At 47.2% G+C, this 13766-nt stretch overlaps 4 protein-coding genes across 4 annotated transcripts, besides 1 other annotated feature; 2 read left to right on the top strand and 2 right to left on the bottom strand.

The window, feature by feature from the left end:
* Positions 1-410: part of a repeat region (Identified by RepeatMasker using a combination of RepBase library and repeat library created with RepeatScout) that runs on past the window's edge.
* Positions 411-1957: 1547 nt separating this feature from the next.
* Positions 1958-3021, bottom strand: UA08_06122 (hypothetical protein; the record flags this gene model as incomplete). The annotated part of the gene is made up of 3 exons (XM_020268410.1): positions 1958-2008; positions 2071-2412; positions 2491-3021. 3 exons carry the CDS (start codon positions 3019-3021, stop codon positions 1958-1960), a joined length of 924 nt encoding a protein of 307 aa, XP_020118753.1.
* A 1938-nt stretch (positions 3022-4959) lies between these two features.
* UA08_06121 (hypothetical protein) lies at positions 4960-7558 on the bottom strand (the record flags this gene model as incomplete). Its single annotated transcript, XM_020268409.1, has 4 exons — positions 4960-6034; positions 6119-6873; positions 7005-7112; positions 7319-7558. The coding sequence occupies 4 exons, from the start codon at positions 7556-7558 to the stop codon at positions 4960-4962; spliced, it is 2178 nt and encodes a 725-aa protein (XP_020118752.1).
* A 3195-nt stretch (positions 7559-10753) lies between these two features.
* UA08_06120 (40S ribosomal protein S28) lies at positions 10754-11406 on the top strand (the record flags this gene model as incomplete). Its single annotated transcript, XM_020268408.1, has 3 exons — positions 10754-10814; positions 11196-11279; positions 11345-11406. The coding sequence occupies 3 exons, from the start codon at positions 10754-10756 to the stop codon at positions 11404-11406; spliced, it is 207 nt and encodes a 68-aa protein (XP_020118751.1).
* An 861-nt stretch (positions 11407-12267) lies between these two features.
* On the top strand, positions 12268-13539 carry UA08_06119 (hypothetical protein; the record flags this gene model as incomplete). The annotated part of the gene is made up of 1 exon (XM_020268407.1): positions 12268-13539. The coding sequence occupies one exon, from the start codon at positions 12268-12270 to the stop codon at positions 13537-13539; it is 1272 nt and encodes a 423-aa protein (XP_020118750.1).
* Positions 13540-13766: the final 227 nt, after the last annotated feature.

Raw genomic sequence — 13766 nt, 5'->3', positions numbered from 1 at the left:
GTGTGCGGCTGATTTAACATGCCAGTTCGCTGAGAATCGCCACCGCTTACTGTTTTCCCAAGATCATATTGTACCACACCCCCAACGGTGCCAGACGGATGACTGACCACCACGTCGCCCAGTCGAATGTCATTATCGTTGCTGGGCACGCCTCCCCCTATGCCGACCATGAGGCCGTAGCGGACATTTGGAAAGGTTGACCGGAGATGCGATATGACCGCCGTCGCCGAAGTAGTGCCATAAACCCCGGCTGGTAGGCACGCAATGACGACGTTATGGCCGTGAATTCGTCCGAGAGTATAGGTGTTATTGTCGGTATGCGGATTCGGAAGTTCGGCATGGGTTTCATCTAATATCGCTTTTGCAGCGGTCCTCTCCAACGGCAGTGCGCAAATCCACCCGATGGTGTAGTCCTTATGAGATCGCATCTCGACTTTGAGTTCAGAAGTCTAATTTTTTGCGAGGAAAAGACAAAGAACAATAATGCAAGCGTTGAGATTTCTAGAAACAAGTCATACAGAGGAAACAACCAATACTTGAAGTCCACGGTCTGTTACCCCCCGCGCAAGGCTGAGATGAGGCGAAGAGATTATTCATGATTGGCCAGGTCTTGCATATGTGCGACTTGTTAATTTCGTAGCACCCTACTGGCAGGAACTTCGTTTATCTCTGGTCTTGGAACCGTTACCTAGGTACGAGTATGGAGGTACCGTCCATGGTTGTGTCACCATGAAAAACAAATCATGGCAAGACATGATAATTACTTTATTTTTCTTTTTTTTTCTCCCTCAGTACCATATTCACCTACTCCCTCATACAGCTATGGGGTGGTTGGAAAGAAGGGAAAAAGCAAAATGTCTCAACAAAAGCAGGCGCCGGCCGAAAACTGTTGCTCATCTCACTCCCACTAGAGATAATTCAATTCTGCTCATAATACAGGATCTGGATTTGAATGACGTTCTTTCCTATGATGCGGACCTGCAGCTACATGTCTATAGCACTAGATTCTACGCTGTATCAACAAGCCGTCGTCGCTGGCATACACTACGCCAGGTTCTTACACGCAGCCATTTGGGGCATGCCAACAATGATATCCAAGTTTCTGAAGGCAGGAGTCTTGATGAGTAATACAACTGCTATGAACACGAACATGCTCGCGATAGTTGTATCAGTGTTGCAAAACAAAAGGCTCTCACCCTCAACTTTCATCCACTACTGGCCGCCGCGAATTTTGGGCATGTGCGAGTGGCTTTGCGGACGTCGTTGATTTCCTCCTTCTCCTGGGGTTCGTAGGCGTCAATCAGCATGTTGGTAATTGCAGCTTTCTTTATACCGCGTCTACAAATTACCATTTACCGGCGGTCAAGATGCTAGTGAAGCATGGAGTAAGAATGGAGAACGGGAGCGACACCGGCGTGGTAACCACGTCCTTTTATAGGTCCTACCATCCACTGGCTCTTGATATTGTCAAATTCCTGCTAAGGTCCGGTTGTAATGTCGCAAATGGCGGTCGCCACGCCTGTGCTTTGTTGCATATGGCCGAATTGGGCGGGAAAGGGTGCGAAGAATTGCGGCAGTTCCTCCTAGATAACGGCTCGGAATGAACGAGTTGGACGAGGGAATCATCATGGATGGTCCCATGATCAAAGCCCTTTGTGCTACGATAAGCTACATCGATACTGTGAAGGCTCTTATCGACTCATGCGCTGACATGTCCGCCATTTCCTTGATGCTCAACTACGGGCTTGAAGCTTGGACCAGCCCATATACTGCCATTAGACAATCTCTTGATCAAATTATTAAACGATAATTAGTTTCTTGTTAAGGGAGTATGCGAATGTTTCGGTCTTGTTAGCATACGATATAGATAGTCGGAGTTAATTGTGGAATATGACGGGCACTTAACCCTAATCCATAAAATTCTCCTATGAATGCCTTCTAATAAAATTATACATGACTATACTTGCCTTTGACGTCCTCTTTCCTGAATCTGCTCACTGTACCATTTCTGCACCACAAGCCATGTTAGTTGGATACTCGTTGATGATTAGTCAAGGGACATATGCTTACAAACTCGGCACCCGCACGCTGCCCGGAGATCTTCACAAGCCATGAAGGGGAGAAGGGATTGCCAATAAACCGCGCCTCCTCATCGGGTACCTTTCCATTCAGAATGACACTATTGGGTAAAGAGGGCTGGAGTGCTGCCGGTCGTGCGATTCCAGCCATGTCACACGCATCATCCTTGATGGCACCGGCGATTCCCTTTCTGGTGCGGAAACCTCCAGTCAGCAGCAGCGAGATATTGGGTACTTCGTTGCGGATAACGCTTGCAAATTCCAAAAAGAAAGCTTCACGCGCAAGAGTATGCGAAGACTTTTCCCCCTGAGGCTGGACAGCAGCTTGCATCATCTATATAGGGTGGGGGTTGATTAGCTGCAAATAATACAACCTACAATAAGAGCAATGAATCAAAAGGAAAAGCCCTACCTGGGGGTCTTCATACGTCCCACCGCTGATTTCGACAAAGTCTATCCCAGTCCCAACGATCATCTTCAGCTGAATCACGCAAGCGGCAAGGGCCTTGCGCGACTGGTGGTCGACAGAGTTCAGCTTCACGCCAACGCAGAAAGAGGCAGGGACTGCATTCCGAACGGCACAAATAATCTCAATGATAAGTCTCGCACGGTTTTCTACTGAACCTCCATAACGATCGGTGCGATGGTTTGAGTCTGCGGATAGAAATTGGGCTAGAAGATATCCATGAGCAGCGTGGATCTCTACGCCTTGAAGACCTGCTTCATAGGCAAGACGACTGCACTCCACGAACTGCTTGATTACCAAGTCTATATCTGCCTGGGTCATATGGCGTGGAGTACCGAACACAAACGAGCTGGAAAAGCGAGCTAGCAGCCCAGGTCCCAGGTTAAGCGGAATGGCACTCGGGGCAATGTTCTTCTCGAAGAAACCGCGTGAGCCTGCGCCGAGAGGCGACTGTCGTCCTGGATGGTTAATCTGCATGATAGCTGGAGTGCCATTTTTTTGTGCAGGCCTCAGCCAGAATCCTCCATTTCGCGAGGAACTCGGTTTTATTGGAGGGATCAACCGTGTTATCGCGCGCATCCGCAAGGTACCTCTTGTCAACGTTGACGTTGCCTACATAGAAAGCATCAAGTCATTCAATAATGGTCCTGGCTCCCACAGTTAACTAGGTGGGATGAGATATACCGGTAAGGATCATGCCCCAGCCACCATTTCCCCATTCCCTGTAGACATTGTTGTGCAGTGCTGTCGGAAGGCCATGATCATCTGCCATGCATTCCGCCATTGCAGCTTTCACCAGGCGGTTCTTCAGCTGCAGGCCACATTTTAGTGTCAAGGGTTGGGCGATTGTCGATTCCATGCTGCGTAAACCACGCAGTAAACGTTGGAAATGAAGTACGAGGACATGAGTCTGCAGTTTTTTTGAGTTAGTACTCAGCGGTCAGCCTACATTACCCTAAGTCTCTTGCATGTGCACTAAAAATTAGTTTGGCCGGTCTCTTCCACTTGTTTGCTCCGTACTCTTCATTAAGCCTCGCGATTAGGCAGCGCTTGTTATGTATGGCTAGCTAATGCCTAATGCTTAATCCTACCTACGAGCTGTTACGCAGCGCTTAAAAATAGCCAGGTTTAGATTTAGTCATCTGCAATTCTTCATACAATTCTGAATCGTTTTGACAAATAAGCCCCAACCATGAAGTGCATCTTCTGCAGACGTTGATCTTTGAAAATCCAAGGCGCTACTCAAAATAGAAATCCTAGGGCTAGCTTAAAGGAGCTAAACTCCTCTTAGCTTCAGCGTTCTTTCTGTTCACATCGCTAGTAGGCCATGTGATTGGTCATGTTGATTCTTGGCACTATTGACTGCCCTGATTGGCATATGGAAAGGTGGGGTGTCAGGGATATCCCGCTTTGAAAGTTTGAGCTCCAATTTTTCACGTGATCAATATCAATGCTTTTCAGCCCCATGGGCCTTGCAGGAAATGGCACCAACTTGCAAGCGAGGACGAATCGTCGCTGGTCTTATCGTTATATTTGCTCGACTTATTGCTTACTTGGCATTAGCACAAGGTTGAGTATACTAACGAACTATGCGTGGATGATTTGTATTTATGGATATATTCATATATATACAGTAAACAACCTTGCCTACATACATTAGCCAGTCCCACGCCGAAATGTTGCCCTTGATAGTCATTTACCAACAGGCTACGCCAGACCTAGGTATTCTATCTACCTAGGTACTACATAGATCTGCCAGCCGAGAAAAGTAAGCAGTAAACAAACATATTTAAGATATAAATTAAAACTTGTATTAGAATTCCTGAACTCTCTCGTATACGTGAGTCCATCCCCCTGCCATAACCACCCCGCCTTGATGGCTTCTTTCTCTACCAGTACCTGCCTAAGCAGGTAGGTAGTAACTATACTTATAGTATGACAATGTGAAATTCCACTCACCACCATATGTAATGCTAAAACATGCGTATTCGTATGCGTATGCGTGAATGAACAAACTAACAAAACAAAACACAAACAACCCCCCCACTTCCCCCAGCTATGTATAGCCCCGCGCTATGCTTGATTGAAAATAAGATGCGATGCAGAACGTAAGGAAGGGTTTGTATCGTGTGTGGTATATGCAGGTGAACAATGAATAGCGAATGAATGATGATTGATCCGTAGAATTATGTTGAGGCTGTCTTCTTTTTTTCCTCTCTTATTTTCTCTTTCCCTTGATGGCAATGGCGCAGTCGCCGCGCTAAGGCTGGCTAGTGTCATAAAAAAGTAATTTTTCTTCGGTATCAGAGACTGACACTCTACCAGAAAACATCATGCATCGTCCTGCGAACGATTAGCGTCACGGTGACATGGGCTAGGCAGGGTAGAGCAGGACAGGGCAGGACGCATGTCAAATCAGCGATATAGGCCTACTTCAGAAAACTGAGCCTCTTCATCTCCCCTCCCCGCCACCACCACTTGAGAAAGCTTTCGCAGTAACGATGCACAGATAGCACACGCTCTCTGAGAAGCCATATCCCTCAGCGCCATCTCATTGAGCCAACTAGCCGCTTTCTCCAGTGCCTGTCTGGGTTCCACAGCAGAAACTCCCCCGGCCGCCGCCGCCGTCGTCGCAGGATTCAGTGGGAAGTCGATTAAGAGTACAGCTGTTGCTTGAACCAGATAGTGTAGTATGCACCACCATGGAGCCACCTGGTTGAGCCACGAGGCATCGTACTCCGCCGGGAACAGATCTAGCATGCGGCACGCAGATTGCACACAGGAGGCTGCTATTCGATCGTAAAAGCTGTCGTCGGCAGCAACCGGTCTGTCAGAGTAGTGCAAGCATGGCTTGCAGGCTAATATCTTGGCACTGTAAAAGTGCAATGCCAAACAAAGATTAAATCGCTCCCGTGTAGCTAGTTGTTCTTTCCCTATAAATCGAAAGCCTGCCGGCAACTTGGAAAGCCAGGCCTCTAATTTGGCATTCGCGTCTGTAATGGCCCCGCCAGCGTCACGAGATGAGTTCTGGACGATTTCTGGTGCATAGAGAGTCTCAACGATCTCTCGGTTAATCCGAGTGAGATCAACGAAGCACACAAAGTAGAGCGCCATGTTCGGCTTCAGTGTCTCCATCGCACTCCGCACTGACTTCTCATCAAGCGTCACAAACAGTTCCCCAATAGGCCGCGTAACGACATGTCCCAAAAGAGTGTTGCGAATCTTGAGTTCTGACATCATGCGTATTACGTTTGTGTCCGTATATTCATGTTCTTCGAAGGGCACGGGCAGCGGCGTCGTACAAAAGTCTTTCTCCACGCTCAAGGGACGCCCCGTCATATTACCAAGAATCGTCTCAAGAGTATAAAGCGACCACCAGACTTTGTAGCGAGATTCTTTCGATGCAAGCGTCACATAATTACTTTCGCTGCGAAGATTGAGTCCCATGGCCGTCGCCGAGCGGATCGCCATGCCGCATATTCTCCATGCCCTAGTATCCGTCCGTCATATTTTAGCTCAATCCTGAACAATGGAGAGACAAAGAAAAAAAAGAAAACAGAGGCTTAAACAATACCTGTTTACATGGCCCGAAGCCAGGAGAAAAATTGCTGTCAGACCTTCAATTTGCACTTGTTGTAGGTCAGGGTGGTCCAGAAGAGCGTGATCTGTCATGCTGAGCTTCCATGCTCGGGAGAAGTATAACAGACTGTCATCGTTCGCCGCTAACGAGTTCGGCTGCATCTGATAGTTGAAACATCGCGACGAGGTGGCAAACACGAGGTTTAGAACAGCCAGCCATCTCCGGCCCGGTCGCACAAAGGGAGAGTTGTAGAAGGTATTCAGCTGGCGGACAAACGTATCTTGCACTATGATGGGAAAAGTAGGGTGCACCGTAGTGAAAAAGTTCTGCACTAAACTGTTCGCAATAGCCTGCTGCGGCCGTGCTAAAGGCTCTGCATCCTCGAGAACGGCAAGTTCATTGTCATCTAGGAAGTAGCTTACGGAGGCAATGGAATTATGATCTTGCTGATCTTCCGGTGTCCATGTTTCAATGCTGTTTATCTCCGAGAACTTAAATTCAAGCTCGCGTTTGAGTTGATATAACCACGACGTTTCCGAGTGCTTCCCCATAAAACCCAGTGACTTGGACCGCTCGTTCCGATTGAAGTCTTCCTCCGTATAATCGGCACCGCTTAGAAAGCCAGTAACAATTGGTCGCGGCGGTGTTCCTGTGAGATCTATGTCAGAAGGACCTAGTTCCGATGGCGCAGGTCGAGTCACTGGCATAGAAAGCTCGTCGGCAATGGACCCGTCACCCTCAAAGTTATACTACAGACGCTACGTTAGGCCGTTGCCGGGGAGGGAGCATGGGAACAGACAAGAAACAAGTCAAAAGAGAGGGACGGAAAGGAAAGGAGAAAAGATGACGATCGTGCGAGCGCCTGAAATAGGCAACCTACTCTAGATAGGGTCTCCTGAATCAGTTGGGTGTCCTCCGGATCGAGTTTTGTTTGAAGGTCACTAAGCAGTTGTTCGTAGTCTTGAACCTGGTTCGTAAGATCTCTGAGCTGTCTATTGTAAAGCCCGTCACAAGTTAGCCACACAGAAAATAAAAGGATCCGGGATAAGTTTGGGTTAGTGACTTTGCTGTTCTCTCTCGTTTGCGATCCCCATAGAAACATGTCAAACCAAAGTCATGACAACGTTGACATGTTGGACGATCACCACTACACTTGGTTTTTTGCTCTCGACAAGGTTCACAGGCATGACCAACCCGCTTGTTTATGCTAGACTGCTCAGAGAGGCTGGAAACTCTCGGGATAGCCACCTTGGCGGCGCTTCCTTGCCGGCTGGAGGAGAGGGGTTCATTGGGCGCACGAAATCGAGAATCACCAACGAAAGAGACTGTCGTCCCTGTGGAAGATGGCTCTGTGAGGTAAGGAAGCTGTTCAGCATTTCCAGACTGAATGACCGTTATGGATGGACGACGCGGAGGGCGTTGCTCGTCGCCCATGTTCACTCAAGATCGTTGGGCATAAGAGGTTAGTGAGTGTGCAAGCCTATCTAGTTAAGGGCTGTAGACTATTAGTTAGTTATTTGGCGAAGACATGCTAGGACTTGCCAATGGGGGGGGGAAGCCCTACTCGGCCTAAAGGAGCATAGGCAAAATTTTTTTTCTTTTTTTTTCACCTCAGCTCCTTTTTTGCACCTTATCTTCCAGGAACAAGCAAAATGGGTAATACACACGGCCCAAACCCATCAGAAAATAGAGAAAAAGCATAGAATTCCTAGAATGCATGAACCGCTGTTCCGTCAACCTGGTAGGTTGGAAGATTGAACCGTCGAAGAATCTGGCCACCAGAAAGCGGGTCGGATTCCTTCTTAAGGATATGGCTTTGGGCCAGTCAGGCCGCGATGAAAATAATAACAGCGTTGATATTTCATTAGGCTGCAAAAGAACTATTACACAAGAGTTGCTTTTCAGTTAATGCATATTTCGCTCATACGCACTGTGCAGTCCACTTAAATTGCGGCTGTTGTCTGTTTTTCTTAGCTCTTCATTTCTTACAACCAAACCACCCACAAGCGCATGGCACATACCATGATCAACGTCGACTATACATCCCCCAATAGAACCGCTAGATAACATGACGGATGGGGATCCGTCCAAAGCGTTCCACCAGTTGGACTTTCCGTGCGGATAAGTATGCCGGGCGAGGCGAGTCATAAAACGGCCGACTAAGCAATATCCCTGAGTAAGGCGAAACGCACCACAACTGGTGAGTTGAACAGTCAAGACTTAGCTGTACGTATAAGTTGCAAGGCCCTGCCAGAATAATCTGCCGAATGCTGGTTGCTGCTCAAAAAAGTCAAATTCAACAGAACGGTCAGAACCACAGCTAATTTCCTTCCCGTGGAAGAAGATTCCGCCTATCAAAACTATTTCCCTTCGTCACGTCGCTACGTACACCCGACCGAGAAATTCGCCGCTCAGGTCTGCAGCCCAAAAGGGGAAGTCCGATGCCATCATAAAGAAACTCGCGTCCGAGCCCCATGACGAAGAACGTTCAACAACCGTTGAACAGAAGTTTGGCTATTCTTTGAAAGATAGCTTCCACAAGATCACTCTCGACTCTCAAGTCAAGTTTCTAGGTCAGGATCTCACGAAGAAGGACCCTGGCATTTTACCCCCAGAATTTCCGAATGCTGAAAAGCCCCACGCGCCACTTTTCGACAATTCGCTCCCTTTTCTCTCGTCTTTGACCACCAAGCATCGTGCTTTCCATCGACGCGGGTCTATCACATCTTTCCACGCAGTACGAATGCAAGCACGTTACATGGGACTGTTATCCCAACACGCGGGGGACCGGTCTTCGACACGAATACCACGGACTGCAATCCCCGAGACAAGGACATTAGTGTGGAAAGAGTTGGCCATATGACTCGAGTCACATCAAAATAGCAATTTTCCTACGGTCATGAAGGCTATGCTATCCTCATTTTCGAGCGGTGCTGTTTTAGACCCTGATGCTTTGATGTTGCCCGGTTTACTATATGAGGCTCGGACTGGGGTCAGAAACGCAGTGTCTTTCATGGGAGGCTTTCTTGAGGACATCTGATATATAAGCCGGATCATATGGATGTCGCCGGAAACTATGATATCAGGAAATGCAAAAGCTGACGTCGGCTTGCCACGCCCAAAAAATAAGCGGTCAGTTCAAAAGTTGCTCGGTTGTGTGGAGATAATAAATGAGGAAGAATAATAGCAGTCGAACGCATTTTCCCCTGATCCGTTGGCCCCAGACGTCGCGGGTGGCGAATGAATGCGCAGTGACCGCTATTTCGAGTGGGAATCGCAACTAGAAAGCTATTTTGGAGCAGCGACAAACCCCATCCATAGTCCTAGCTGGGCGAGAGTCGCGATAGAGTATTGGAGCAGGAGAGAAGGCATTGCTGAAGCTTTTCATGCTGTGTTGGGCATTGAACGTGCTTGGAGGTTGGCGCCTTCCACGTCAGTTACCGACACGTGATTTGATCGACGATCCAAACCCGACATACAAAGCAAAAGGAAAAGGAAAAGGACTGGAGAGCGCGCGCTGCTTAAGCTCTTGTCTTCGCTGTCACGTCCACATGTTGATGCAAGTGTTTGGCAGACACTCGCACAACGTACGTACCGTCCGAGCTTTGCGGTCTGCTTTCGTTCATCCTTCGAGATGACCAGCAGCCTTGCTTGGTTGTTGGCGGCAAGTCGGAGCTTGGAAACGCTAACTCGGCATTTCTTTTCTGTCTGGAGGAACCAATCCCCGCTCCGTCAGGCCTCATCATTTTCATCCTCGCTACTTCGCCTTGCCTTTGTAACTCACCGAGCCTCTGATAAGATTGCATTATTCCTTCTGTCTCTGTTCATGCCACACCTGCGGTTTGTCACGTTGGTTCCTTTGGGTCCCTTTGGTCTCTTCGGCGACAGCTCACTATACAGAGCTCATAAGGAACTTACAAAGCGGTTCCTTCGTCCGACACGTTCTCTACCAGTTCGTCGGTCTGACAAGACCCGCAATCAATCTGGTAGAGTTCTCGGCACGCAGCCTGTGGTGAACTGTGGACAGACACAATTGTGTTTACCATCGAGACATTGACTGATTTGTTAACAAGACATTGTCACTCCTCCCAGATGCAACACTTATCGGTCCATCACTGACGAAAAGAACAGCACTAACTAGTCATTGACAGGTACGGCATAAAAAAAAGCGTGTGTTCTCTACTAATGATCCCTCAGATAAGTAATAGCAGTCAAGCTCGACCGTCGATGCCCTATCATCTGGTTACTTTTTTTTTTCTTAGATATATAGACATTTTAATACATTCTACGTTCTCTTATAACCCTACTACGAATTATTCTCCAGCAAAAAACATGAGCTCTGGATGAGTAGATACCCCCAACCAATCAAAAGGCGGCACTTCTTAGCACGCTACGCACCTGTCGCAGCCTCAGGCACTCAACCAAAGGGTCAGGGCTCCGGCGCGCCAAAGCCCTAATCGCACTGAATTTACCCGCGCCAAGCCCCAGTTCTCTCTAATTAAGCCAGAAGCAGTGAGCAAAAAATCCCAAGTCGCGACAACTCCAGACCATCGACCGTTTCGATTCTATCTATCTCCATCTACAACCCACAAAAACAAGTTTTTTTTCGTCTTCACAGATAGATACAAGATGGATTCTGCCAAGGTTCCCGTCAAGCTTGTCAAGGTGACCCGTGTTTTGGGCCGAACTGGTACGTTTTGACGATGATTATCGAGGATGATGGTGGTGGTGGTAGTAGTGGATAACGGGGGAAATTAAGGGAGGGAGAGAGAGAATTGAATTGGAAGGAGGGCAAAAATGAGAAGGAGAACGATCTTGGGATTCTCAAATCGAGTCACGACGAAATGGGAAACGGAAAACAGGCGTCTATTCGGTCGGGAAATTCGACTCGACTCTGGACGATATACATACATGTCGCAGGGAGAATTTGCGGACATTAGTTTCGGTCTCTCTCTCGATCTCAAATTCTCTCTCTCGCTCCCTCTATTTCCGGCCTTTCCACCACATCCTTGAAAGTTGGGGTATTTCAAGATTGGTCGAGCATAAAACTAACCACAGTTCATCACTCCAGGTTCTCGCGGTGGTGTCACCCAAGTCCGTGTCGAATTCATGGATGACCAGACCCGTTCTATCATCCGTAACGTCAAGGGACCTGGTGCGTTTTCCCTCTAGCCAATATGAAAACGAAAGAAACAAAGTCTAACAAGTCTCGCCATACAGTCCGTGAAGACGACATCCTCTGCCTCCTCGAATCCGAGCGTGAAGCCCGTCGTCTCCGATAGACGCGAGGTCGTGTCATAATACCCATTTATTACAAGTCGGAAAAACAAATCGAAGAACAAGAAGAATATGGAGGATTGAAAACAAATGGAATAATCGATCGGATGGGAAACCCAACTTTTATTTTTGCTGCTTTCGCTTCCTGTTATCTTTGAATAACTCTCTTCTCTTTTATCTTCGAGGGTGCAAAAAAAATGTTAAACAGAGGAAAATTATCTTTTTTTCTATTATAGATCAGGTCACAGGTCTATTAATTTTTCTCTTTCTCATGTCAAGTCATCATATACCATACGTTTGATAGCGTTGATACGTTAATACGTCGACACGTCGATTCGTTTGAGAGAGATGAATGGGATGAAAAAATGGGGGCGGGAGTTCTAACATATCATATCGTCATGATCATCAATTACAACTTGTCAATTTTCAGATATTTGCGGGAATAATAGGCAGTACCATTGATATCTTCATCTTATATCCATTCCTACCTAGGTCCATCTAACTTGGAGATCCCGCCAAAGTTGGCCAAATCTAGGTCGAGTAAATATCACTCCGTAAAGATATGTGGATGACTTTTGACATATGCAATAACCGCAAATAGGTCCACAAAACTGATCAATAAAAGGCAGCAGGATATCGAATACTATTCAATAGCATTATTAACATAATGTATGATCTGCTGAAAAGGGGTCGAATCAACCAATCTGATTGGCCAATTACTTAATCCGCCGAACTAGCCGACATCGTGAACATCCTGAAGTTTGAACATCGTCAACATCATCAAAATACATGAAACCAGCCCTACGGCATGCAAACGCATGCATCCGCTCGTTCATAATTTATAGTCTTTTACTACAGCATCCCAAATGCCTAGATTAATATCCTCTCTTTCCCGCATCATCAAATTCATCACTCTTTCATGGCTCTCCCTGATCGGTCTCTGGATATTCCTTCCATCCCCGACAATCCATGAACAACGACAACACGATGAATACATCCAGCAGGCTCTAACATCTGGTAGCATACTACATACAATCTACAGATTTACGCCATCCTTTTCCGCCGTACCTGAGCCCTTTCGACCATATGTGTCAGGCCCTGGTGGCTCTCTCCTTATTGATTGGAGACTTGTCTCCGACCCAGCCCATGATGACTCGGTGGCTCTGCTAGAGATGGGTCGTGATCTCCGAGTGCACATTAACTTGACAGAAGCCATTCTCAAGGTGCAGAAAAGGGACGAAGAAGAAAAAGCACTGCTAGATGTTAATCTTGAAATCGACAATCCTCCTCTCTACATCAGTAGTGAAATTACAGTGCAGGTCGATGCCGGTGACGAAGATCATATAATCAATATGCCTTGGTTTCCCTGGTCGGATGCAATTCTCTTCCAGAATAAAATGCACGGTTTTACATACGACGTGCAGCTACGAGTTGTAGCGCGTCGCGAGACGGGCACAGTGGAAATCTGGAAATCTGACACGCTGCTCGCATGCGCGCGAAAGCAGGAAGATAGTGAGACTCTTTTCAACATCGACTTTGATAAGATAAGTCCATCTGACCGGTCAGATGGTCTTTTGGCATCGTTCTCGAACATTCATCCCGCAGCAGAAGCAGAAACAGCAGCCCCAGGCGGTATCATTTCCACTATCAAAGTCGCAGACATGCAGATGGCAGAGCTACCATCAAAAACATGCAGACTTCGCACTTTGATTCTCATCCCACTCGCCCCGTCTATGATCGTTATACTTTACCTATTACTCGATGTGTTCACTCCGCTGCTTTTTCCGGTGTTGCTACCCATTCTGGGCGCCTATATAATTATTGTGTTGATATGCTGGGCATATTATAATTTCCATTCTCGCTACAACGCCACTTCCCGATATGACCATGAATACGGTAGTGCTGCTGCTGCTGAAAATGGGGGATTTGCAGATTGGTGTTCGAGGTTTTGGATGACGCGACATGTGTATTGTTTTCTGTTCTATTGCTGTTGTTACTGTCGTTGTTGTTTGGCGAGGTCGAGACGTGGTCGCAGAGATTATTATCACTATCATCGTTATTGGCCTGGGGAAAAGAGTGAGAAGCATAGAGGGAGGGTTGTCATTTGGGGACCGGCTGGTCCTGTATATGAGGAATAATCTGTAATATTCTAATCATGATTCCGTTTCTCTGTTTACACGACATTTCCATGCCGCATTATTCATGGGCTTAATGAAGTAAAAGCCTGGAGTTTATGGGCGTTTGGCAATAGCTGAGTATGGGAATGTGAAAGATCACGGAATATGATGGAAGATAACTATCGTTTGAATCAGAATTTTTATTTTCTTACCCTGGTCCGCGATTTTTTACAGAGACATCTCTAACT

Source organism: Talaromyces atroroseus (assembly GCF_001907595.1).
Source record: "Talaromyces atroroseus strain IBT 11181 chromosome Unknown scaffold_8, whole genome shotgun sequence".
In the NCBI taxonomy this organism is placed as follows: domain Eukaryota; kingdom Fungi; phylum Ascomycota; class Eurotiomycetes; order Eurotiales; family Trichocomaceae; genus Talaromyces; species Talaromyces atroroseus.
The sequence above is the reverse complement of the archived record's forward strand: the minus strand, read 5'-3'. Positions and strand labels throughout refer to the sequence as shown.